Source organism: Epinephelus fuscoguttatus, linkage group LG7, assembly GCF_011397635.1.
Source record: "Epinephelus fuscoguttatus linkage group LG7, E.fuscoguttatus.final_Chr_v1".
NCBI classification, from domain to species: Eukaryota; Metazoa; Chordata; class Actinopteri; order Perciformes; family Serranidae; genus Epinephelus; species Epinephelus fuscoguttatus.
Window position 1 is genome coordinate 4662108 of NC_064758.1, and position 26405 is coordinate 4688512.

General features: G+C 42.4%; 1 protein-coding gene across 2 annotated transcripts in view; it reads left to right on the forward strand.

The window, feature by feature from the left end:
- The first annotated feature begins 2485 nt into the window (after positions 1-2485).
- Positions 2486-26405, forward strand: part of phc2a (polyhomeotic homolog 2a (Drosophila)) — a 39272-nt gene continuing 15352 nt past the window's right edge. The window contains exons 1-6 of one of the 2 annotated variants that reach the window (XM_049581764.1): positions 2486-2712; positions 4218-4380; positions 18575-18653; positions 20632-20743; positions 24592-24709; positions 24989-25214. In XM_049581764.1, coding sequence (XP_049437721.1) covers positions 4243-4380; positions 18575-18653; positions 20632-20743; positions 24592-24709; positions 24989-25214 — 673 coding nt within the window. In that variant the 5' untranslated portion in view covers positions 2486-2712; positions 4218-4242. Of the gene's footprint in view, positions 2839-4217; positions 4381-18574; positions 18654-20631; positions 20744-24591; positions 24710-24988; positions 25215-26405 lie in introns of both variants that reach the window. The other variant, XM_049581765.1, reaches the window with a different exon arrangement.

Genomic DNA, 26405 nt, shown 5'->3' on the forward strand with positions numbered 1-26405 from the left:
ACCCTCGCCAACAGGTCCTCAAACTGGGCCCCAGTCAGCCTGAAGTACCGCTGAAAGCGGCTATCATCCAGACGGAGTTCCTGGAGGAGGTGGTGAAACTCACCGAGCTGGATGCGCTTCTGCAGGATAGGGTGAACCCAAAAACGACAGTGTTTGGCCCTCCGACGCATTTGGGACTTCCAGAGCAGGTACAAAGTAGCGATGGTGGTTATCTCAGCCATGGTCGGAGCTATGTGAATGACGCGATAACGCGAATTAACATTAAAAATCGGTGGAGGTGTTTAGATACCTCGGGGGGGCAGACTGCTCTATCACCCTGCAAAGGTGTGTAAAATTATTAGGGCTTGTGGAGTTCTGCACAACGTGGCACTGAGGGATGCCATTCCCCTCCCGCCTGGCCTCCCTCCCCCACACCATGAGGACCCCGACCCACAACCACCTCCCCGACATGAGTTTCAACAGGGAGCAAGGCTCCGTGAAGGTGTCATGCGGTGTTTGCAAAAAGACAGCAAGTATGTTTCATTTTTTAACAAGATCTTTAATGGAGCTGGCAATTTCAGACATGACATCACACATGCTACTCATCATTGTCCGTATTTGTTAGAGTTCGTCTCTGACTTCATTTATTGCACTGATGGTGTCCCTTTGCGTTTGCAGGACAGTGTCGGTCAGGACCCGGCCACTTCCAGGTGCGCCATGCGCTCGGGACGCACTTGTGCTGGGCGCACTGGTGCTGGGGACAGCCAAGCCTTCAGCCACGGTGCCAGGACATGCCGTGCCCGGAACCTCCTCGTCACCCACCGCTTCCACCTCTAGAGTGACTGAGGACACAGCACATAAGTCCACTGCCTTTTAACAAGTCTCTGTTGAAATATTTAATTTAGGGTGACCATATTTTGATTTCCAAAAAAGAGGACACTCGGCTGGCCACGACATAGCCTACTTAAATGATACTCACAGCTTACTCAAAGATGCCTTATCATTTTAATATATTTAAAATGTATATGTAGGCCTATGGATAGAAAATTCAGTTATATTACAAAATAATATCTCTCAAAGACAGAAATTCAGATAGGCCCCAATAGGGGACACATACACACACACACACTAGAGTGTGGCGATCCGAGCCCGACGGTACCCGACAGGTCGGCTGGGTTTGGTCAGAAATGTAGCTATAAATTGTATTCGGGCTCGGGTCGGATTCGGTCAGCTTTCAGTGAAAATGTAGTGTAAAAATAAATAAAATCCTATTGTCTGTCCTGTTTATTGCTTGGACACTGTTATTTACGTGACAACACCTGAACATAACACACACAGACACACATTATACATTTAATAAACAGATAAAACTGTACTTTACCGGTCTCCTCCGTGGTCTCTGCCAAATCTGTGTCTCCTTCCTTCTCCGACACTATGCCACACACGCTGGCCGTCCCAAGGATGGAGGGGCTATTTTGGTGTCCAGCGGTGTGTGCTCGGGTGTGCCCTTGCCCCCATCTGTAGCAGACAGGCTTTGATGGTGCCATGCCACTCTCCTCTTGGCCTCCACCTTCAGATCCGACCACTTCTTTTTCACCTCTGCCACAGATCGCCACAATTTACAGCGGTGACGACGTGCCGACGACTCACTTGTTTTTCTTTTATTAGTGATGCCACTACTGTGACCACCAAATAAAATAATTTTTCTGGCCTCCACCTCACCCACAAGCATCTCTATGTAGGTCTCCGTGAAATTCCTTTTCCTTGTCTTCTCTGCCATGATTGAGCGTAAAATGCCATTGATCAGCAGGCTTATTATGCAAAAACATACATGAGGTACTTTGCATTGACCATTCATGGTAAAATGTGGGTGTGTAGAGTGCGGGATTTGAGGTGAATCCACCTGCGCAATCTTCCAGGTGGACTGTGATTTATAAAGGGAAAAGTGCTTGCACGTATAGGCACGGTTTTATAAATCAGATTATTTTTGGTGCACGCTATTTTCAGCTTTTGGGCGTACGTACACTTTTAGTATGGATCCTACGCAATGTTTTATAAATGAGGCTCGTCCCTTATGTTTAGACTCTGCTGTGACTGCACTGCCCTCCCTCTCACCACCACTAGCTACTACTACAATAGTGTAAAGCTAGACAACGTGCGTAGCCACCATGATACTAGATTGAGAACACTTCGGTAAACATGTACGAACTTGGACGACGCAGTAGTGTTTTTGGAAATAAAGACAAAGTCAGCTTCCTGGCTGTTACTTTCACCCGCATCGCAGTCTTTCACAGCGGATGAAGTTTGCCTGAACATTAATTTCTGACATGGAAAACAGTAGTTTGACAAAAATAAAAGTCAAATTCTTTAATGAACTTTAATCCATATGACAACTCAGCCGATTCCATCCACTATGGATTTTGGTTTAAGCTCAGGAGAAAGGCGTTCAGTGGGTCTATTTGGTCCACATGTAAAGGCTTTAATTTTGAAAGTTGTTGCCGGAAGTTCTTCATATGAATCTCCGTGGCTTGGTCGGTGGGCACACACGCGTGCACCTAGACGATTGTTGTCTGCTGCCAGAAATAGGAGAAAGCGAAACATAACGAGGATATGAATCAGTTACTAAGTTTGCGTGTCCTCGTGTAACGGGAGGCTCCGTGGCTCGTGTACTCGGTCTAAGGTTCGTCAGTGTTAGCGGTGGCGGACTGGCTCCTCGCCGCTGTGGCGGAGGGAGTAAGTAAATGAAAGCGTTGTTTGGAGCTGTTGGACAAAGAGCTTTTCTTCCCTCTAACGTTACCATTGTTACCGAGCACAGCGCCTGTTTTCTATATAATTCAGAGGTGCTTTCGGACTGTAAAAGTAAGCTAACTACTCTCAAGTTGTCTGTTTTGAAAAAGGGGGCACGAAGACGCGGGCTTATTGCGCTCTACTTTGATTCATTCACGTATTCAACTAAGTTAGCACTATAAGCACTGGGTTACATTAATTTGACACAAGGCTAGCTCTAAGTTTATAGCGATGGTAATAGCAGTTACCAAAGGTATTGAATTGGTTTGGTGTCCATAACCTCCAGTCAAATGTAATTTGTTCAGTTTAAACGGATCGAGGAAACCGTGAAAGGCTTTCTTTGCGTCAGCGAGTTTGGCTTAAACTGGCTTAATAACGCTCAGTACTAACTTACAATTCTTTACAGCCAACTAACTTGATACCCGTTGTGTTATTCACAGTAATAACGCTACAGAATGATGTGTAAGGCAGCTTTTAAATTAGTTTTTCTACTTCAATAGTCAGAGCTTGATTTGAAGTAGATGGTTCCACAACAACAATGTCCACACTAGTCCAGTGATCCTGCGTCACAATCAGAGGACATATAAGCACATACAAGGAAGTCGACTCCGGCTTTAACATTGATAATGTACTCACAGAAAAAGACACAACTCAAACAAAGACAACAGATTTGGACAAATAAAGGTTAACTATAGACAACACTGTAGTGAACACAAGTGATCCTGTTAGGGGTGGGAATCACCAGGGGATCCATGATACAATATTATCATATTACTTAAGTCACGATACTATATTTATGCAGTTTTAAATATGTTGCGATGTGTTGAGTAATGCAATAAAATGCGTTGCGATTATTACCTTTTTTCGGCTGTAAATTATATCCCTAAAGGAAAACTTTGTCAGCATCTAATAAGATAAAGTTTTCAGTCTGTTCATCTCACCTCAGCCTTTTTTTTTTTTGTTTTTGCAGCAAAATGTACTAAGTGGACTAAAAAAACAATTGATTATATTATTCTAGTAGGCTACCTAATATTAATAATTTATGTAATAAAAAAATCAATACTTGGCATTGAGTGACTATATGATATTGCCACACAAAAATATTGTGATACTGTGCTTTATCATTTTATATATATATATATATATATATATATATATGTGTGTGTGTGTGTGTGTGTGTGTGTGTGTATACGTATATACATATACATGTATATGCATATATATATATATATATATATATGTATACATACACATACACATACATACATATATACCCATGGGGGTGGTGTGTCTTTCTCAAGCTACCAGAGGAGAAAAAATAGGTCAACATGAAACTGCCATGTTGGAATGATTTGCGTATTGCATTCTTTGTGCATTTGAACATCGGGGGCTAGGTCTCAGGACCACGTGGCCAGCACTTGTTGAGTTTGCCATGTTTTTTGTGTTGACAGGTGAGGGGTAGCCTGTGCTCCAGTCATGACCTCTGGCAATGGGAATACAAACAGCAGCCAGCACAATGGAGAGAGCAAACCAGCCCAGGCCCTAGTCAAGTCCCACATCCTCACCCATCTGATAGAAGGCTTTGTGATCCAGGAGGGGGCTGAACCTTTCCCTGTGAGTACTGGAGCTCTGCATGTGTCTTAACTGTAAAGTCTCTAATACACACGTTGAATGGGATCATTACATGAATGGTCATAAAGACCTGGGAGTCGACTGCCTATGGAGGCATGCAGCTGGACATATTGACTGGTTGACCTGAGGCCTGTACTAAGAAGCAGGATTTGGAGTTAGTGAGGTACTCTTCGGGTTAACTCTGGGTTTTCAGTACTATTAAGCTGGTTCTCTTTTTACCAGGATAAATCACCATGGTAACTTATGCTGAACCGCTAACCTGCTCCAGAGCATGTTATGTTCAGAGTATAGGATCATAACCTGTCAATACCCTGACCTCTGACCAATAAGATCACTGAAGAAAAATGTACCCATGGGCAAAAGTCCAGAGTCTCAGGTAAAAAAAGCGTAGTCTGTTTATCATTATATGTCAGTAGAAGCATTTGATTGTTCCAAGGCTCTATTTCCACTGGTTTTAAAACAGAGCTTTAAACAAACACAGAGATCATTTACACACTAAGCACATGATTTTAGCAGCATTTTAACTTGTGCTAAGTTTATTTTAATCCACAGTGATAATGTTTCTATTTTACACTCTGATTCCATCACTGCAGCTCAAAATACCATGAGACACCTGTGTGATCAGAGCAAGGAAGAAAAGATCATATTTTATTCGAAAAAAAATCCACACACTGTTAAACGGCTCCTGTTATTATAAATGCAACATTTCAGGCAGATAGTCCTCATCAATCACTTGAGATAGGAATCACCAGAGGATCCAAGATACAGTGTTATCATAATACTGATGTCATGAAACAATATTATTGCGATTTTGAATATGTTGCATAATACTGAGTATTGCGTTAAAATATATGCAATATATTACCTTTTTGGAACTGTAAATTATGTCCTCAAAGGTAAACTTTGTCAACATCTGTTTTATCTAATAAGATAAAGTTTTCAGTCTGGTCATCTCACTTCAGCCATTTTGTGGCAGTGGACTGAAAAAGCAATTGATTATATTAGTCTAGTAGGTTACCAAATAGGCTACCTAAAGTTAAGTTTGTATTTGTCATACTAATAATTTATATAATAAAGAAAATCAATACTTGGCAGTGTGTGACGATACAATATTGCCCCACAAAAATATTGTGATACTTTGTTGTAGTGGTACTTCCCGTTAGCTGAACAGTTTTGTTTTAAGAACATCCTTAAACAAGTTAAAATCCATCCAGCTCGCAACTTAACCATTCTCTTAACAGCTGCCTATGTCCCAAGTGACAGAGAAACCTAAATCAGCAAAGAGTAAGCAACGGAGGGAGGCCCGGAGGAGGCGCTGGTGTTTGTATGCTCGTATCGGTTCAGTTACTGCTGACCTGAAAAACGAAATCTTAATAATGAAGAGAGACACGTAGATGGCAGTGGCAGCAATCAAAGCTAGAATACTAGCACTTGGCGAAACCATTGCAGAAATTAAAAGAGCTGAGACCCAGCACTCTAATGACATCTCCCAGCTGCAGACTGAGTTGGCCCGCCTGACAGCGGAAACTGCCAGACTGTCAGGTAAAAGGGGATTTATGGTTAATAATAAATGAATAAATACTGCATTTTATTTGTAACGCACTTTACATAAAAAACAAATCTCAAAGTGCTACAGAAGCAGTGTTGGGGGTCGTTACTCAAAAAAGTAATGTGTTACACATTACACATTACTTAGGAAAAAAGTAATTGCTTACTTTACTTGATTACTTCCTGGAGAAAGTAATTAGTTACAATACTTGTTACATTACTAGCTACTCTGTAAAATTACCTGAAATGCATTGTCACGTAATTTGCCAATTAACGATATAGCATTAAACCTTACATATGTATAACAATCTTAAGGTAGGTATAGTTAACTAGATGGATATACCCAGAATCGGCTTCATGAGGGGGCACCAGGGGGCAGTGCCCCCCCACCTCATTCACTGTGCCCCCTCACTTGTATAAAAGCATATGTTTTCTCCCATCAGTGTAGTTGTAGCGATGACTGAAATCCATTATGCTGTTAGGCTGTTGCATGAGGTGTCAGGCCAGAGCTTCTTGTTCATTGCACAGCTGGTTCACAAGGTAGGCCCCTAAGCAGACTTCCCTCTTTCTCTCCTTAAGTATTTGCAGAGTTTCCGCCATAGAAGTTGTTATGCCAGGCGGGGGGTGGTTACTGTGTGTAAAGTTGTTATGATTATATTACCTGCCCACTGGCCCACAGTCATTTAGTTCATTTTTGCATATCAGCGCCACATTCATCAAATAAAACAAAACCTCGCATTTGTCACATACTAAGCGTGTCATCAGTACTTAGGAAAGTAGGACAACGGACGTTACAATTATAAACTGGAAGTGTGCGGTCCCTTTGCGCACAGAGTAGCGGAGTGAGACGTCTGTCCTCGCTCCTGCTATCTGCTGTAAACATATGAAGCTGCTCCCATGTCCCCCCAGGTCTCTGTACTTGTTTGCGGCAGAAACTCTCCCATCCTCTGGCTCGTCCCCGCATCTGTGTTCGCCTCTTACAGGTGTTGTGCCGTAGTAAGCACGCCTGCCGTGAAAAGTGGGGTGCTTTTCACGGCAGGCGTGCTTAATACGGCACAACACCGGCTGGACACGGAGGACGACCCGTTGGCAACAGCCTGAAGCCTGTCATCACCAACTCTTAAGTAAGGGAAAAGCCATTTTTGGCAGTTACACCCAACACTGTACCGAAGGCAGTGCAAATATGCTATGCTAAGAGTTACAAACGGACAACATGATAAAATACATCAACAGGCTTTAGTAAAAAGCTAAGTCTTTAAGTTGCGTGTAACATGCCAAGCGTCAGGCGCAGTCTGCTTGCCCCAGCGAGGCTCATCGTCACCCCATCGACCAACAACACACCTTCACCGGCCCAAAGGGGGCTCTGGACTACTCAAAGCGTCGCTCTGGGGCTCTGGAGACATGATGTCAATCAGTATGTTACCGTAGTTGACTGTTTTTTATTTTTCACTGACTCTTGTGCATGTTGCTGTTCCACGTTGTTGTTAATTTGTCTGTGTATTCTCAACTTGTAGCTTGTCTCGACACCAGCCTCAAATGCACTGCCTATACATTAGATGGACTCATTTCTAGGGTTCCTACGTGTTATGTTTGAAACTATTTTTGATAGTTTCCTACAAAGTGTGCTGCCATCTTATCATGTGTTTACTTGTTTTTTGTATTCATATTTTTGAACTGGGGGGTTATTGGTGCTGTGATAGAGTATAGCACTTAGAGGTGTGCGCCTTTGTGCACCACAGCTGCAAGACTGTCTGAACTGCTGTAGCCATCGTTTGGGATGGAGACCTGGGTATGGGAGTGGTTGTCAGTGTTTGTTGTTTGTTGTTTGTTGTTTGCCGTTTGCTGCTTGTTGGGTTGGTTTTTTGTATCTCTTTTTTGTTTCTTTTCTTTCTCCCTTTTTGTTTTCTTTTTTCTCCCCCCCTCTTCTCTGTCTCTCTCTCTCATGGCGTAGCAATTGCTTGGGCCCCACACTCCAGTTTACACAGTTTAGATGGCTGACAGGGATCTGAGTCCAGATAGACCCACTTGCGAATTAAAGACAACCACAGGCCGAAGTATCGATGTTTTTGGCCAGGTGTTCCATTCAGGTTTTGACTCCAAAGCCAGAGGCGTTGCAATTGTAAGTGGTAAGACAGTACACTTCTCCATCTCTACTGTTATTTCTGACAAACATGGGAGATATTTAATTATTACTGGTAAGCTTTGGCATACTCCTGTTATACTAGTGAATGTCTATGCACCCAATTCTGATAATACTGCATTTGCCAACAGTTTATTAAGTAAGATTCCCTGTCTTAATAACCACCTTTTGATATTTGGAGGGGACTGTAATTGTGTTATTGACCTATCTTTAGACTGCTCTACTTCCAATATGAGGTCTCCATTTGCCATGACAAAATGTTTTTCAGATTTGAAAAATTGAAAATTTTGTGAAGCAATCTCTGCCTCCATTAATGATTTTCTCACTTTCATCAAACAAGCTTCACCTCCTACTTCCTCCTATGGGATTCAATTAAGGCCTAATCTCAGAGGGCAAATTATTTCTTATTCTTCTTATCTTAACAAGATACATAAGGCTAAACTGGATGAACTTTCTAAGGCCATACTCGAATTAGACCATCAGTGTGCTTTTAGTCCATCTCCAGTACTGTATAAACAGCAGCTGAACCTCCAATCCGAATTTAACCTCTTGTCCACTAGAGATGCAGAACATTTGCTTCTGAGCTTACGTGGCACACTTTATAAGCACTGTAACAGGACAGGTCAGCTGCTGGCACACCGATTAAAATGCCTTGCTGCGTCCCCATTAATTCCAAAGATTCTAGATTCCTCTAATAATTCGATTTGTGACCCCTCAGATATTAATGATACTTTTCACATCTTTTTATAACTCCCTTTATAGGTCAGAGGTCCCATCAAACACTGCAAACATGAACCAGTTTTTGGATCAATTAGTGACTCCCTCAGTCACACCTGAGGTTGCAGATGGCCTTGATTCCCCCTTAACCCTGGACAAGGTTGCTCAAGCTATTACGTCAATGCAGAGCAGTAAGGCCCTAGGCCCCAACGGGTTTTCTTCCGAGTTTATTCAATGATTCCATGCCAAATTGGCCCCTCTGCTTTCATCTATGTACAACAAATCCCTTGACACCTCAAAAAGGGAGGAGATGCTACTATGTGTAGTTCTTACAGGCCACTCGGCCTCCTTAATGTAGATGTAAAGATACTAGCTAAGGTCCTCGCGCAGCGGCTGGAGGTAGTCCTACCAGAAATCATATCCGAGGAACAAACTGGTTTTATAACGGGACGATACTCATTCTTTAACATATGTTCACACTTCAACATAATTATATTAAATTATTATTATTTATTTAATTATTATTTAGAATTTACTCTAAGAAATTCTCTGCCTCCCATGAACCAGTTATCATCCTTGACGCAGAAAAGGCGTGTGTCATCGCAGTGATTGATTGAATGATTGAACGAGTATCTATTTTCTGTCCTTAAGAAATTCTGCTTTGGTAACAACTTTTGCTCTTGGATTCGCCTTTTGTACACATCCCCCAAGCCTCCATCTGCACCAATGACACCAGCTTGAATTATCTGGCCCTTGAACATGGTACATATCAGGGTTGCCCCCTCTCCCCTCTCCTGTTCACACTGGCCATTGAGCCTCTTTCTGCAGCTCTACATGCTTAAACCTCCAAGGTGTGACATGAGAGGGTGTGGAACAAAGGCTATCCTTGTATGCAGACGATTTATTACTCTGTGTCAAAAATCCTATTGCCCCTGTCACAACAATATTGTCAATTCAAGAGAATTTTGGCTCCTCCTCTGGATACAAGCTTAATATTCAGATCAGCAAATGTTTTCCAATAAATCCAGCCAAGCTTCAGCTCCAGCAGACCAATTTGCCTTTCCAGATACGCCGCTCTGGTTTCACATACCTATGTGTGACGGTAACTTGCTCATTACCAGTGTTGGGCAAGTTACTCACAAAAAGTAATTAGTTACTTTACTTTTATTACTCCTCAAAAAAGTAATAAAATTACTTTACTTATTAGTTGGTATCAAAAGTATTCAGTTACTTTACTCGTTACTTTACTATATTATCCCCCCACCTCCATCCCCTAGTTGTTTAGTCTGACTCATCAATATGCACACAATATTAGCTTTTTTATCATTTTTTTTTTATTTATAAAAGGGCAGTCATAGAATGAAAATATGTCTCCCGATATAGTGGGGACGCTAATTTCTGTCTCACATATGACATACAGAACTGGTTAAACAAAAATACTGGATAGCACACCACATTTAGGGTGATATATCTGTCAACTCTGCACTTACATAGACTAGTAAGATTCAACATTGGTTTGCATTAAAGAAAAAAAAGTGTGTAGGCTGTGCCTACTACTGATTTAATTAAAACAACAAAACTGATTATAGGTTAGGCCTGCATTTCACAGAATTACCAATCAACAATAATTTCTTCAATTAATGAACTTGAATCTGATTGATTTCTTTGCACCTTATAGCCTAAATATTATTGGCAGAGGCCAAGACAGTAGCCTAGACCTCAATATTTTGAGAACTATAGTAAACAAATACTGTAGCCTATCAACCCAAACAGTACAGACTAAATGCAGGCTAGTGAAACGAGCATGTCATTAAGCAAGGTTCTAATGTTTAGAATCAGAAGTGAAACAGTAGTTGAATCTCATTAGTAGAAGCTTCTCAAATCTTGAATCAGACAGCCTGTTCCTTCTAGGGGTAAGCACCAAACCTCCTAAACTAAAGAGCTGCTTTACAGGTGCGCTAGATGGAGTTGGAGTGTTGTACCTCATGTACATGTTTCTAACATTTGGGAACTGGTTCAGTATCACAACCTCATACCCTGACCTTAAATAGCCTGCAACTTCCTTTTCTGCAGAGTAGCTGTCCGTCTGTACCTCAAAAGCAAAAAAGTCATTTTCAGCGGGGCTGGCTGACGTCATTGATACAGCGGTAGACTCAGCCTGGTTGGCTACAGCAGGAACAGTGTTGCAGCATTCTGTTGTCAGAAGCTCCTTTACATGGTCTCTCCTTGCCTTATCTCAGAGCCATCGAAGTTTAAACTTCGGACAGCTGGCAGCAGCGAGAAGTGCGTCTTTGCTGTCCAGTACTGCAGCAAAACGAGTCGTGATAGCCTGAACAATAAAACAACAATAAATCAGACATATATTTCAATCCTGTTTTGTTTTTTTTTTTCCTAAGGGGGGGGGGGCCTCACTCAGGTTAGCTGGGGGTGGGGCCTTCGAGGGTTGGCAATAAACTCCACTGTCATCCCCTTGTAAGATGTCCAATGCTTGCTGTCAGCGGCTTCATAACTGAGCAGTATTTCGGCAGGAATTGGTGTTCCCTTTCGTTTAGGCACTTGATGCCAAGCTTTACACACAGGGAATTCAGTTCATTCATTGGAATTTCGGTGATTCTCGCAACAGCCTCGTAGAAGGAATTCCACCTTGTGGATGATGGTACCAATAGCTTTCTGTGGCTGAATTCCTCCACATGTTCTGATATAACTGTGGACCGACTTGCCTTTGTCCAAAGGGCTGTACATTTTGAAGATACTATTCCTATATATAGTCTTTGTCTTTGCACTAGCTATTAAGTATTTCTCAACATCAGTTGTGGAATTTAGATTAATTGTGTGCGAGGCACATCTGTAGTGTGGAGGTAGTGTATACTGCTGGCCATCAGACTCGGCGAGGACTTATGCAACATCTGTAAAAGTGACGTCCTCCTTGTCATGGACTTCATCTTGCTCAGAATCCGAATCTACAGGTTGAGGTTGGTATACTTTAAAAGCCTTGGTAAAATTTGAGCCATTGTCTGTCACAGTGGCAACAACTTTGCCGTGCAGTCCATACGATGCATGAATTTGTTCGATCTCTGCGCCAATCACATCAAACGTGTGCCTACTTCAGATTCTTTTACATGAAAGGGTGGCCTTGTTGTGTTTCAGAGTTGAGCTGCTAATCCAGTGAACTGTAACACCCATAAAGCTTTTGTTGTTAGCTGTCCAAATGTCCGCAGTGGTGGACACAAAGTCTACCTCTCTGAGTGTGGCCCTCAAGTTCGATTCCATCACCGCATGCTCTCTCTCCAAGTAGACCGCAAATGTCTTTCTCTGTGGCAACTTGGCGTTGCTCCTTGTCGGTATCTTGTCTATAATGTGGCGGAATGAGGGGGAGTCAACGGTGGAAATGGGTAACATTTCTTCTACTATATATCCAGCAACGAGCTTCTTCAGATTATCTCCATTTAACGGTGTGGCATCGTGTCTTGCTGCGTTGAAATCTAGTTTCTGTTGTTTGGCACTGGTAGTAGGCCTATCCTCTTACTCTGTCTCCCCAGCAGGGTTTTTCGTGACAAGTTTGATGTTGCTGTGCAGCCCTAACAGGTGCTTCATCAAATTCGACGTGGTGTTTTTTGTGCTTGCAAGTATTTTGCTGCCACCACAGAGCTTACAGCGGATGCCAATATTCTTTGCATCTCTGATGGAGACACACTCAAAATAATGGGAGTATTTCCAGCTGTCAAATGCCGTGTGCTCTCGCTCTTCATTCTCCATGCTGCTTAACTGTCGCGGACGTGACCTGAGTCTGACCCGACCTGACTAGCCGCGAGCCACGTCATAATCTAAGTTTAAGACAAAAAACAACAACAACAAAAAAAAAACACTTTCTTGTTACGCAGTATTGCAGCTTTACTTTGCTTAGTAACTGTAATAAAATTACTGTTTGGGAAATTGTAATACTTTACTTGTTACTGGGTAAAGTAGTAAAATTACAGTGTCCATCACTGCTCATTACCCACCCTTTTTTCTGCAAACATCATTCCTCTCATCACTCAAATGAAATCAGACCTCCATAGGTAGGGTAATCTACCACTGTAGCTCATAGATGGGATTAATGCTGTTAAAATGAATAGCTTACCAAAATTTCTAATAAATTGTATTTATTTCAGTCCATTCCGATACTTTTACCCCAATCTTTTTTTAAGTCAATTAACCAAACCATCACTACGTTCATCTGGGGAGGTGTGGTGCCTAGGGTCAATAGATCCTTACTTCAGAGATGCAAACTGAGTGGGGGACTTGCACTACCTAACTTTTTATACTATTATTGGGCAGTGAATATCGAGAATTTCCTGTTCTGGCTATATGCTCCAGATACTCCATTGTGCCAACTAGAGACCCAATCTCTCACTTCGACATCGCAACACAAGACAATGAAAGTAAACTGACGAGAAGCGCATAATTGTTTTATGTCGATTATTTTGTTTTCATAATCGTTGAAAGCCCAAATCGTAATCTAGATTAAAATTTGATTAATCGAGCAGCCCTACTACTGAGTGAAGTTTAGTATATATCAGTCAGTCCTCCAGTCCTCTGTCCTCTTGTCCACCTGTCCTCCATTCCTCTGTCCTCTGTCGTGCTCCCTCTCTGCTGATGTGATTCACTGTGTGCAGGTAACATTAGCGCAGGTAGAGAGAGGAGGGGCTGTTTGTCTCAGGCAGCAGCAAAGATTAAAAGTATTTGCCCAATTTTACGATAAGTGTCAAACTAAGTTAGCCTATATACAGACAGCTGTCGTTTTAGCTTATTAGTAACAATTTGTTATCAGCCAAACTAGCGTGCTGTCTAAATCAGCATGTAAGATGTAAGTGACGGTAGGTGAGAAACTGTGGACAGAGCATATTGATATCACTGTCTGCATGTTTATATGTTCATGCTCGCTGAACACATGTATTGATAAATTATTAGCCTCTTACTTGCTGAGGTTTAATTTCACTTACAGTAATGAGTGTAGCTGCCGTCAACTCGAGTAATTTTTGAGTAATCTTCACTTTGTTTCCAACGCAGCTGATCGGCTGTTCACCGGTTGTGTTTGTCATATCGTGTGTGTGTGTATGTGTGAATGTGTGTGTATGTGAAGGTGGTCGGCCCTGGCACAAAGCGCAGATGAGAGGCTGCAGGATGATAATTAATTCAACCAAAATACTGATAAAAGAACCGATACCGCTAGAGCTTATCAATATTACGGTCTTTGATATTTTAGCCCCAGGGCAAATTTAGTACTGGGTTTCGGAACCCATCCCCACTGGCTTCCAAATTCTCTTTACCTCCATCCCATCTTTTCTGTTATTTTCAGGTCAGGCACTATGTTTCCTAACTTTCCTGTTCTATTGCCAAAAGAGCCTCGGGAGGCCCTTATAATATTACTGCCCAGACAGAGGGCATCTGTTCCCCACATCTACTCATTTTTTTTAAAGATATTTTTTGGGGCATTTTGGCCTTTAATCGATAGGACAGACAAGCGTGAAAGGGGGAGAGAGAGAGAGAGGGAGTGACATGCAGCAAACGGCCACGGGCTGGAGTCGAACCCAGGCCACTGCGGCAACAGCCTTGTATATAGGGCGCCTGCTCTACCACTAAGCCACCGACGCCCCATCTACTCATTTATTATGTTAATGGACGCACACTCTATAACTAAAATAAAAACTACCTGGGTACAAGAGATAGGGGTTGAACTGGCTGAAGAATAGTGGGATAAAGCAATTGATAGAGTGGGAACCACAACCTCTTGTACTTGTCGTGGGCTCATCCAGTTCAAAGTTTTATATAGATTGGGTTTCTCCAAATCCAGGCTATCCAAGATATATCCAAATGTAAAATTGCAAGCCTGTTAGCTTTCAATCTTTGAAACCATCTCTGGTGTTCTCAAGATCAGTCTGCAACTGTGCCCCATAACAGCCATCTTTGGTGTCCCCACTGATCTGTCCTCATTAAACTCTACGCAAATAGACATTGTCGATTTCTCAACCTTACTGGCACGTCGCAGATGGACAGTCTCAAATGGAAATCCTCACTGCCACCCTTCATTTCTACTTGGCTTACAGATGTGATGTTCTTTCTCAATCTTGAGAAAATTAAATATTCTCTGAGGGGTTCAAATGATAAATTTGTCTCAAAGTGGCAATCCTTCACTGCCTTGCAGAATCTCCCTTCAGATGACGGACTGTAATCTTCAGTGCTAATCGTCACATTGTCAGATCACTACCACTTTCTGTATGTTGTCAGCGCACGTTCCAAGCAATTTGCAGATTAAATTTTTATTTTATTTTATTTATTCATTCACCTATTCTGTTACTTGTGTATTTACTTTATCATTTTTAATTTTTGTTTCTGCTCTACCCCATGCCATCTCCCGTAGCTTGTGCCCCCTGTGCCCCATATGTTATGTCACCCTCTTACTTAGCTGGGCACCTGTATACCATTACATCATTGATGGCTTATGATACAGTCAGGGTGCACTTTTCTACTACCTCTACCAATGAACGATGCTTTTACTGCATGTGACAATTTTGATTTATTTATTTTTTTGTATCATTTTTGTTTTCGTACAGTATATCTTTTTATTTATTTTATTGCCTTTCTATTTATGTTATTACTTTCTCCATCTTTCCTCCTATTGTTACAGGTTGTGGGAGGGGGGTGGGTGTGGCTGTTGTTCACTGTGTTGCCCTGTAACTATGGCAAAATTTCAATAGAAATATATATATTAAAAAAAAACACTATTCACAGTCATGTAAACATCCCACCATGCACCAGTGCCTCCTCTAAAAAATGTAATGTATGACTGAATGCAAAACAGACATGCTGAGGTGGGTAACAAGATGAAAAACTGACTAAAAATGATCTGTGTATATGGGGACTTATTTATTCACTAGTATGACAGTTTATTGAATCAATCAGAAAATGAACTTTTGTTTCTCACATGAAAATTTCTCAGTGAGATTTGTTCAGTCCTGCAAACTCTGCCCTGGTAGTTCTGGGCCATGACACACACCAAGCCAACGGTTGGCTGTTGGCCAGTATTGGGCTGACATACCACAAAAACTAGGGTGACAGACACTCTGTCACCCTAATTTTTGCGGTGTGTCCCGCACCGTTGCTTCTAGTTGGCCCTTGTCCGTTTTTTTCAGCTGATTCAGCATGTTGAATAGGCGGCAGAGCCAGTTGATGAAAGGACTCATTTCTGATTGGCTGTTCAACTTGAGCAAATCAGTGCACAAGAGGAGAAGCCAGAGTTAAAGATAGCAAACAAACCACTAAAGTCATGAGGGATTGAAGTCAAAACAAACATATAAATATGTAAATATAATTTGTTTTTCAGCATCGGGTTGTGTTGTTATTGTGCTAACTGGCTAATAAGCATCTTGAATCTGAACTGTCGGTCTGCTGGTTACCCTTTTTGGATGACAAATACAGACTACCGCTGCCTGCTGCTCTGGAAAGTTATTTCCTGTTACTCAGGGGCAGAATGAACATGCTGGTTTGCTGTTGGCTGTAGCCTTTGTGGTCTGTTCAAGTGCAACTTTTTTGCCAAGACACAGGTGATGTGATGCAACAAAACAGTCAGTCTTTGCCGCTAGTTCCTTGATGTCTGTTTGGTGTGTCTGGGCCTAGGGGTTTCTTACTGACAGGCTTCTCATTTACAACAATCCAAGTTCATGACCACTTAAAACTGCGAATTGTGGAGTTAGACCATTGAACTGTTTTTCACCATTTCTGTGTCCAGGATTTTTTGGGCAGGGCTGAAAGCCTGCTTGATGACACAATGGAGCAACTCTTAGCATAAGCTCTGCCCATACACCAAGTAAGAACTACAGCCGTTGAGTTTTGTTGTCTGAGAAATGAATCAAAATGACCATTCTGTTGCAGAGTGAGAAGAATGAATGTTGATTTTCGGGCAGGTCACTATCCTCTGGCTCTGACTTTGACTCTTGCTCTGGTGGCTCAAACATGCCAGTCCAAAAAAGCTGCTAGATGGAGCATCCATTTAAGTGCTACAGTTAAATGAGGCTACAGCTTTCCTGCCAGTAGGCATGGCTTCGGCACATTCAGTGGACGCGCCCCCAGTGTCTCAGAGCAGACAATACTCCCTATTTTTTTCATGATTTTGAAATGTATTTTTATATATTTGCTGACTTTTTAATCATTCTGATTTGGCTGGGTGCTTAATAACACATTTTCCTGTGGTGTAACGAACTCATTACACTTTTTTTTTTTTCTTCACCCGGACTTTAATGTTACCTCTCCAGCCTTGGGGTTTTGAACTGTAGTGTAGGCCAACTGAGTTAGTTTTAACCTGGCTCTTAGCCAGTGACTAGCTTTTACAGTCTGGCAACTCTGCAGTGAAGAATGGTCAGGAGACTTTGTGAAAATGTTGCATTAAACAGGTGCTTTATTTCTTCTGTGCAGAGAACACGAGACGTGCTATAGTGGAAACTGAGCTTATCTAGACACTTTTTGCTGACCGCTGTAGCTGTGGAAAAGCATATGCTTCACTGCATCTGTGGCACTTGCTGGCCCGGTACTTCTCGACATACAAACGCTGCCAGACTACGTTACAAAACATGTAACCTGTCTTAAAGGGGAAGGAGTGGCTTGTAATATTAAAGGGATAATGCACCCAAAAATGAAAATTCAGCCATTATCTACTCACCCATATGCCGATGGAGGCTCAGGTGAAGTATTAGAGTCCTCACAACACTTCCGGAGATCCAAAGGGAGAGGGGGAAGCAACACAACTCCACCTAATGGAGGCTTATGGCGCCCCAGATTCAAACGTCCAAAAACACATAATTGAAACCACAAAATATCTCCATACTGCTCATCCGTAGTGATCCAAGTGTCCTGAAGCCCCCAGCATAAAAAGTTGTTTGGAAAAACGTCATTTGAACTCTGTTGTTAGCCTCATTGTAGCCTGTAGCTTTAACTGCCTCTCTGTACATCGCGTTCACGTGTGCGCACTTGCACGAGACCGTGAGACATGGGCACGGCGTTCATGTGTGTTCATGTGCTTTCGCTGGTCTCACGCAAGCGCACACACATGAGCGTGGTGCACAGAAAATCTAGGGGTGCCTTAAGCCTCCATTAAGTGGAGTTGCGTTGCTACTCCCTCTCCCTTTGGATCTCCGGAAGTGTTGTGAGGACTCTAAAACTTCACCTAAGCCTCCATCGGTATATGGGTGAGTATCCCTTTAATCATGAAAAATGAGAACAATGTGGGTTTTCCTTTTTTATCAACAAGCAAAGCAAAGTTGTAACATGACATGTTTTAATTATGTGTGTTACTTGACATTGCAAGTCCTGCGATGCAACTATTGCACATACACACATTGCAATGTTGATACAGAAATCAAATATCACGCAGCCCTACCGGGGACTGTGGTAGAGGAGCTAAATGTAGACCCTGGTACATGCAGTCTAAAGGGTCCTGAAAAAGTTCCTGTGGTGGAAATTGTCTGTTAACAAGAATGAAACAGAGCCTTAGCAGTTTCTGACCACCCTATGCAAGAAGCATTCATTGTCAAAATCTTTGGGTGCCCTAACCCCCACTCCTTTCTCTCCATTTCCTGTTATTCTTTCCTGTCATCTATCAAATAAAAGAATAAATAACTATCCATCTGTCCATTTTTCATACTCAACCATCTATGTCAAGCAAGAGACCAGAGCAAATTTGTTCATAGTGTTCTGTGATTAATTTCAATTTTTGAGGCATACTTTTTCTATCTGCAGGTGGAACGTCCATCTTTCTCAATTGAGAGCCTAAGAAGACACACTTCAGACTCTAAGATGAACAGCCTCTCACCGAAGGGTAATACCGCCTGTAGATTTTAAAGGACAACTTCTGTATTTTTCAACCTGGGCCCTATTTCCCCATGTGTATGTGTGCGTATGATTGATGGGTACAACTCGTTCTAAAATTGGTTCAGTATTGAGGGAGGCGGATGCAGCCGGCAGCCGCGAAACGAGCTAAAACGGTAACGGGGGCAAATGCGTCCCATATAAGTTTGCGCATTAAAAGTGCTTATTTTCGCCACTGACTGGTTCAGATCGCCAGTGCTATGAGTGCTATGAGTGGAGTCAGCTGCCAGTCAGTGCTAGAAGAGTCAGAGGACGGAGTCTTTTACGTGCTACCCCCTGGAGTGTTACCGGAGTTTTTGGAGTGCTCAAATAAAAGGGCCTTTTTCCCGAACACAAGAACAGGATGTCGCGCAACACCCCGTACAGCTTTCACAGGCTGCCTTTGTCGGACGGCGAGATGCTAAAGTTGTGGCTAGTTGTGCTACAAATGGATGCTAACACTCCTGTCCAGACACTGCATCTTGCAGACCATCAGGTCTGCAGTACTCACTTCTCCCAAGATGACTACTGCCAGCCGAAGAAGAGAAGATATCCAATCCCGAAAGACCTCTTCCTCAAGAAAACGGCTGTCCCACGAATAGAGAGAGCTACAGACACAGTGGAGCAAAGCTCGTGACATCACACAGCTCAGAGGTAAGGGAAAGGCTAAGTTAGTATGCTATTTACAGAGATAACACTGGCGATCTGAACCGGTCAGTGGCGAAAAAACACACACTTCATACACACATACTCACTTACAGTACCCAGTGGGGCAGCCCTCCCCCTCTCTGCTCCAACACTGACTGACAGCTGACTCCACTCATAGCACTGGCGATCTGAACCAGTCAGTGGCGAAAAAAAGCACTTTTAATGCGCAAACTTATATGAGACGCATTTGCCCCCGTTACCGTTTTAGCTCATTTCGCGGCACCGGTTGCATCCGCCTCCCTGAATATTGAACCAATTTTAGAACAAGCTGTACTTATGAATCATACGAAATAGGGCCCAGGTTGAAAAATACAGAAGTTGTCCTTTAAGTTCTCTGACCAGGAGCCAAGCTATAGAGTCTTGTTAGTCTTGTTAGCCCTGGTCAATACACAGATATGTTTTCAGTGGATGTTGCTGGTGATGCTAAATCTGCTGCAGAAACCTGCACAAGACTGATTTTTAAGACCTGCTCTCAAACAGGCACTGTGCTGTACAGTAGCTCAGTAGTTCAGTCCATAGGGACTTGGGTTGGGAACTGGAGGGTCGCCTGTTCGAGTCCCTGTCCGGACCAAATATGGAGTGTGGAGTGGTGGCTGGAGAGGTGCCAGTTCACCTCCTGGGCACTGCTGAGGTGCCCTTGAGCAAGGCACCGAACCCCCCAGCCGCTGTGGTGCCTCACCAAGGGCAGCTCCCTCACTCTGACATCTCTCCACTTTGTGCATGTATAGGTCCTGTTTGTGCATGTGTGTGTCTTTTGGACCTGTGTGTAATTGACAGCAAGAGTGAAAAAATTGAATTTCCCCTCAGGGGGATTAATAAAGTATATAAAATTAAAATTAAATTAAAAAAAATAAATAACACACCTGCCCAGCCACCCGCACATTGCCTGACCAAATCCTATGATAACCGCACACTGTTCAAATAACTCAGATATGCAGCATGTTTAAAGTGATCATTTTGGGACATTTCATACATGTGAAACTAAAATAATATATTCCAAAATAAAGACAATTAGAAATACAATTCAAATTGATATTTTTTTTCTACTTTCCTATTAATGAGCAGAGCATTTCCACAGTAAACGTCTGTTGTTAACACACGTGATTGAAACAGCTCTCATATTCCAGCTGGAGACAGAGCTGACACACAAAGTCAGCAGTCAGAGAATTAACATTTTTAACATTTTTTCCTGGTGTTTGTCTGTGTCCAGCTGACCGTGTCTTGACTGTGTGTTCCGTCAGAGTTAAAAGCCCAGCAGGAGCCAATGCTGACCTGTGAGCTGTGTGGTAGGGTCGATTTCGCCTACGTCTTCAAAAGGTCCAAGAGGTTCTGTTCTACAGTGTGTGCCAAACGGTAAGGCAGTGCAGGAAAGACATTACTGTCTCTTAATTTCCCTCATTTCCACAATTCCCTCTGTGGTGAAAATTGTGTCCTGATCAAATTTTTTGGACCCAATCCTCATTTGAGTAATGTTGTAAATCTGCAGATACAGAGTCCAAACTGATGCTTGTTATTAACCTCAATGTTGATTAAAGGTTCTGTATGTAACTTGTTGACACCAGTGGCTGTTAAGTGAACTGCAGTCATCAATAGCCCCTTTTCCATGACAGTAACTGTTATCATTTACCCGGGATTTTGAAAAACCTTGGCACTTTTCCACCCAAATTACCAGGGGAAAAAAATCTTTCCCTCAACCCCAAACTTTCCCTGAAAAAATTACCCAGTGGGGGGTTAGGATATTCAGATTCCCTGGAATTCTTGAGGGGCAGGGTGGTGTGCTGAAGAATGCTGATTGGTGGAACACACACTTGCAGCATTCCGCACATCCGTGCCAGTGTGGCTGCAAACTTTATTTCATTTCTACAAGCTTCACTTCATTTGTGTTTCGATCAAGGATGGGTACCGAAACCCGGTACTAAATAAGCCCCCGGGGCTAAATTATCAAAGACCGTAGCATTGATAAGCGCTAACTAGACCTGTCACAATAACAAATTTTGTTGGGTGATTAATTGCATCAGAAATTATTGCGATAAGCAATAATATTGTGTAATATTGTGCTTTTAAGACCATTTTTTAGTATTGTTGTAATTTTGCTGTTTTTAGACCATTTTTTAAACTTACATAATGATAATAAAGGCATATTGATACAAATACACCCTTTTAAAGAGAAATAAACATTTATTTAACAAGAATATTTAGGAATGCAAAAAAGAAAATTTAAATATCCGAAATAACACGTAAAAATATCAAAAGAAATAAATAAATACAAAAAAATAGACTCTCAGTCTCACTCTCAGGTGTGCGGTTAAGTTGGTCGCATTCGCTCTTTTTGTTGAGATGGTTTTAGAACAAACCCGGCACACCGGCTCGTCCAAATTACTGGGCTCCCCTCTGTCTTTTGGTTTAAATCCAAAATACTCCCACACAGCGGCCGTGGCATTTGGTTTAGGAGCAAGTTCCATGTCTTTCTCTTACGCTCAACTCTCTGTTTTTTTCTCCGCCTCATCTCCCCCTCATGAAGATCGCAGTGTGTGTGTGTGTGTGTGTGTGTGTGTGTGTGTGTGTGTGTGTGTGTGTGTGGCAGAGTCCTGCACTGGGTCGGGTACCCGCAAAAACAGCTGATTTGCGGGTGGTTTTTAAAAAAAACATTTTTTCCTGGGTTCGGATCTGGGTTGAAAAAATAACATGCGGGTCGGATCGCGGGTTTTAGATAAACACATAAGTCATTAGTTTGGTAAACTACAGATAACTATCTTGGTCATTATTTACTCTCTGAGGATAGCCTCCACTATTTCGCAACGGTCATTGATTCAGCTGTTTACACGCGTTTCATCATCTAATAACACAATTTGTGATTGGACGACAGAATCAACATGGCTGCCACCGTCTAACAAGCGCCGCTTCCAAAACAGTAAATAATTATTTAGGTATTTGAGAAATAAGTGGATAAAACGTACAACTATCACTTTATAATGTTTCTGAAGTGTTTCCCTGATGGATTACTTCTCTCCTCGATGGATTCTAAAAACATGTGACGGCTCGTAACTGCTGAACGTCGCTCTGGACAGAATGTAAGTCTGTTATTACACATGTAAAGTTCCTTTACATAGATTAAAAGTTTAAAAGCATTAAACGTAACAAACGAGTGCTTTTACACTCGTATGGGAGAAAAACAGAGGGTTGATGATGGTGCTGAAGTCAGGTTTTTATTGTGAGAGCTGCTTCATTCAGGTCGTTGTTTACTTACTGGCATCTTAACTGTGGCGATATGCTGTTCAATATTCAGCCAATATGACCCAAAATGATTACTTTAAATCCAGGTTACGGTCGGGCTGTGGGTCGTGTTTCAACGGGCCGTTGGCCTGATGCGCGGGTTTGCGGTTCGGGTGTGGGTTTGTACGTCCCCGGGTCGGGTCGGGGCGGATCTTGAAAACTGGACCCATGCAGGACTCTGGTGTGTGTGTGTGCGTGTGTGTGTGTGTGTGTGTGTGTGTGTGTGTGTGTAGCCCATAGCCCTGCCTCCCCCACAGAGACAAAGACACTCGATGACAAGAGCTAACCTTCCATTCATTATGCTAATGAACCAACTCACCTGGCTGCCAGACGATGCACGGCAGTGAACGCTCTTGTCAACCAGTCTCTTTGGTGGAGACAGACGAGAAAAACAAACACGCATGAGTATGGCAATTAATCGCAGCCGGAAAAGTTACCGTCTCCCTTTTGATTTACCATGCAATTAACCGACTTATCGCATATCGCGACAGGCCTAGCGCTATTGGTTCTTTTGTGCCGGCGCTGAACTCCTCCACACACACACACACACACACACACACACACACACACACACGCCTACATGACACGGTAACTGGTGAACAGCTGAGCGGCTGCAGTGGAAACAAAGTGAAGGTAATGCAAAAATGACTCCAGTTGACTGCAGCTACACTCATTACTGTAAGTGACATTAAACCTTAGCGAGTAAGAAGCAAATACTTTATCAATACATGTGTTCAGCAAGCATGAACATGTAAACATGTAGACAGAGATATTCAGTATGCTCTGTCCACAGTCTCTCATTCACCGACACTAACGTTATGTTTTACACAAGGACAGCATGTTAGTTCAGCTAATAGAGAATTTTTTCCAGAACTTTGAGGTGCGGTGGAAAAGCAAACCACTCAGATTACCAGGAATTCTTTTACCCAGATAAATAAATTCCTGGGAATAAAATTTCCTGGAAATGTTGGTGGAAAAGGGGCTGTTTTTGCTCTCGCTCACACTTAGAAACGAACGAGCACCTGGGCCAGTATTTCGAAACACTTAATCTAGATTAGAATTATCAGAATGGGTTTAAATCTCAAAACTAGGTATTTCAAAACGAGGACCCAGTTGTTTGAAAGTGATCTGATCGGATTTCGGCTATTAGATTGGATCAAATCTTGGAAAGGAAAAAGTTTAAAAAACAGATTTGATTATGAAATTCTGTCTTGGTTTTGATCTGGATCAAACCCTCAGTGTGTGTTGTTCTGTAGTTTTTAGTAGGATTGAAATTACTTGGTTCCAAAACATTGGAATTGTCCTGAAGCCAGGAGAATGGTGATTTCAGAGTGGATTTCAGTAACAAAATGTTAGAGACCTTTTAAATTTGTCAAATGTATGTACACATTTTTTTATTCATTTATTGCACTTGATTTGTTAACCATTGCAGTAATTAAGAAGACAAAGTGGACATTAGGCTTTGCCTGGGTCCAGACCTTTGAATCTGCCCACTTCACTGAGTTTTAGTTGACTGATTTGTCTGACATTGTGACATGAAACAGCAGTTTCTCAGTTAAAATAAAAAACAATCCAGTGAACACTGCAGGAGGACAAGTGATCAGCTAATGACAGAGACGACTGATGCCATTGTCAAGCTGTGCGCCAAAACCAATAAGGAGTAACAACAAAATGGCAAGCACTATAGACAAGACAGACACTGCTATTGAGGCTGTTCTAAATCAACATGCCTCCTTAGTATTGCCTGAAATTGAAATTACCTTCAAGCAGGTAGCCCTGATGTAATGGAAATGCAAATCTCTGTTGCGCTGGGCTGATGGCCCAAACCAAACCAAGCCAGCACATGACTGTCAAGTGGTAGAAGGTTTAGTATCAGGCCGGGGTCTTAAAGACTGAATTTCAGCTTACCATGTTAACTTTCTTTGTAGCTACAATGTTGGATGCACAAAGAGAATGGGTCTCTTCCCAAACCGTAAAACCACCCTGGAGAAACAAAGAGCACTGAATGGAAACTACAAAAACTGCAGTTTAGAATCTAAGAAGAAGGTGAGAAACAGTGAGCTTTTGACTTTTAATTTCTAATGTTATTTTGTGCTGTCCAGTACTGTGAAGGGTAACTGCCCTCTTTATGTAACAAGAAACCTGCTTTTTTAAAAAAAAAAAAAAAAAAAAATCAATCCAGTGTGTCTTCTTTATCTGACTTATAGCTGTGATCTGATCTCTATGTTAGATCATGTCATCATGTCTGAGGCAAATATCATTTAAGTCTTGGCTCCCCTCAGCTCAGTCTTTTCTGAAACCCATCTGTCTGCTACCTCTATGCAGAAGCCTGCTGCTGCTGCTGCTGCTCCTCCTCCTCCTCCTCCTCCTCCTCTGTCCACTGGTCACTCGCTCCAGCCTGCACAGGGAGAGTCCAGCCAATGTTCAGACTTGTCTGGCTACAAAAGACCCCCATCCCCCCAGTTGGCCACCCAGCCCCACAGCTTTCTGCCCAGTGACCCCGGCCAGTGGAACATAGAGGATGTCTACGAGTTCATCTCCTCTCTGCCAGGTGGGTACTGCCTCAGCTGTTACAGGCTCATTCATAACCAGATGTGCAGATTTTAGTGGCACCTTTGCCTTAAGTGTCAGTGTATAGGTGACAGGAAATGATGGAAGAGAGAGGAGGCATGCAATACAGGTCCCTAGTTAGACTCCAACCTGAGATGCTGATTTTGCGTGTACATCACCTGATGAGAAACTGAAAACCTATTTTCAGTTTCTCACTGTAAGCAATGAATACTCTGTTTTCTGTCAAATTACAAACAAATGACAAACTTGTAGTGAAATGCTCACTACGACAAATTAGTATTAAATATTGCCTTGTTGTAAATTTGGCAGATGTAATCCATTAAAAGGATAGTGCACCCAAAAATGAAAATTCAGCCATTATCTACTCACCCATATGCTGATGGAGGCTCAGGTGAAGTTTTAGAGTCCTCACATCCCTTGCAGAGATCCAAGGGGAGAGGGGCTAACAACACAACTCCACCTAATGGAGGCTGATGAGGCCCCAGATTCAAACGTCTAAAAACACATAATTGAAACCACAAAATATCTCCATACAACTTTTTATGTCGGGGCTTCAGGACACTTGGATCACTATGGACGAGCAGTATGGAGATATTTTGTGGTTTCAATTATGTGTTTTTGGATGTTTGAATCTGGGGCACCGTAAGCCTGCATTAAGTGGAGTTGTGTTGCTACCCCCTCTCCCCTGGGATCTCCGCGAGGGATGTGAGGACTCTAAAACTTCACCTGAGCCTCCCTCGGCATATGGGTGAGTAGATAATGGCTGAATTTTCATTTTTGGGTGCACTATCCCTTTAAGTAATTTCTTGTTCCAGTTTGTCCTGGCCTGTTATCACTGGAGATGAAGTCAGTTGCTCAGATGAGTCCTCTGTGTATAATTCATTCCCCACCCCTAATGTTGATGTCAGAGAGGACCTTTTATGCTTATTTTTAGGTTAAAACTTGTATTTAAGGTGTCTACGAGAATATGTTTACATGCTTTAATGGTCAATGGTCTCCTTAAGCCCCCCCCAATCTGCTCTGATTGGTCAGCGTTTCCAGGTCCTCTGTGTCTCTATGTTTCTGCGTCTCTGCACTGTCATTGCAGCCGAGGAATGTCTGTAACAGAGAATAATGGCATATTGTACTGTGGAAAAATCACCAGTTAAATCTTCAAAACACAACTGGACAC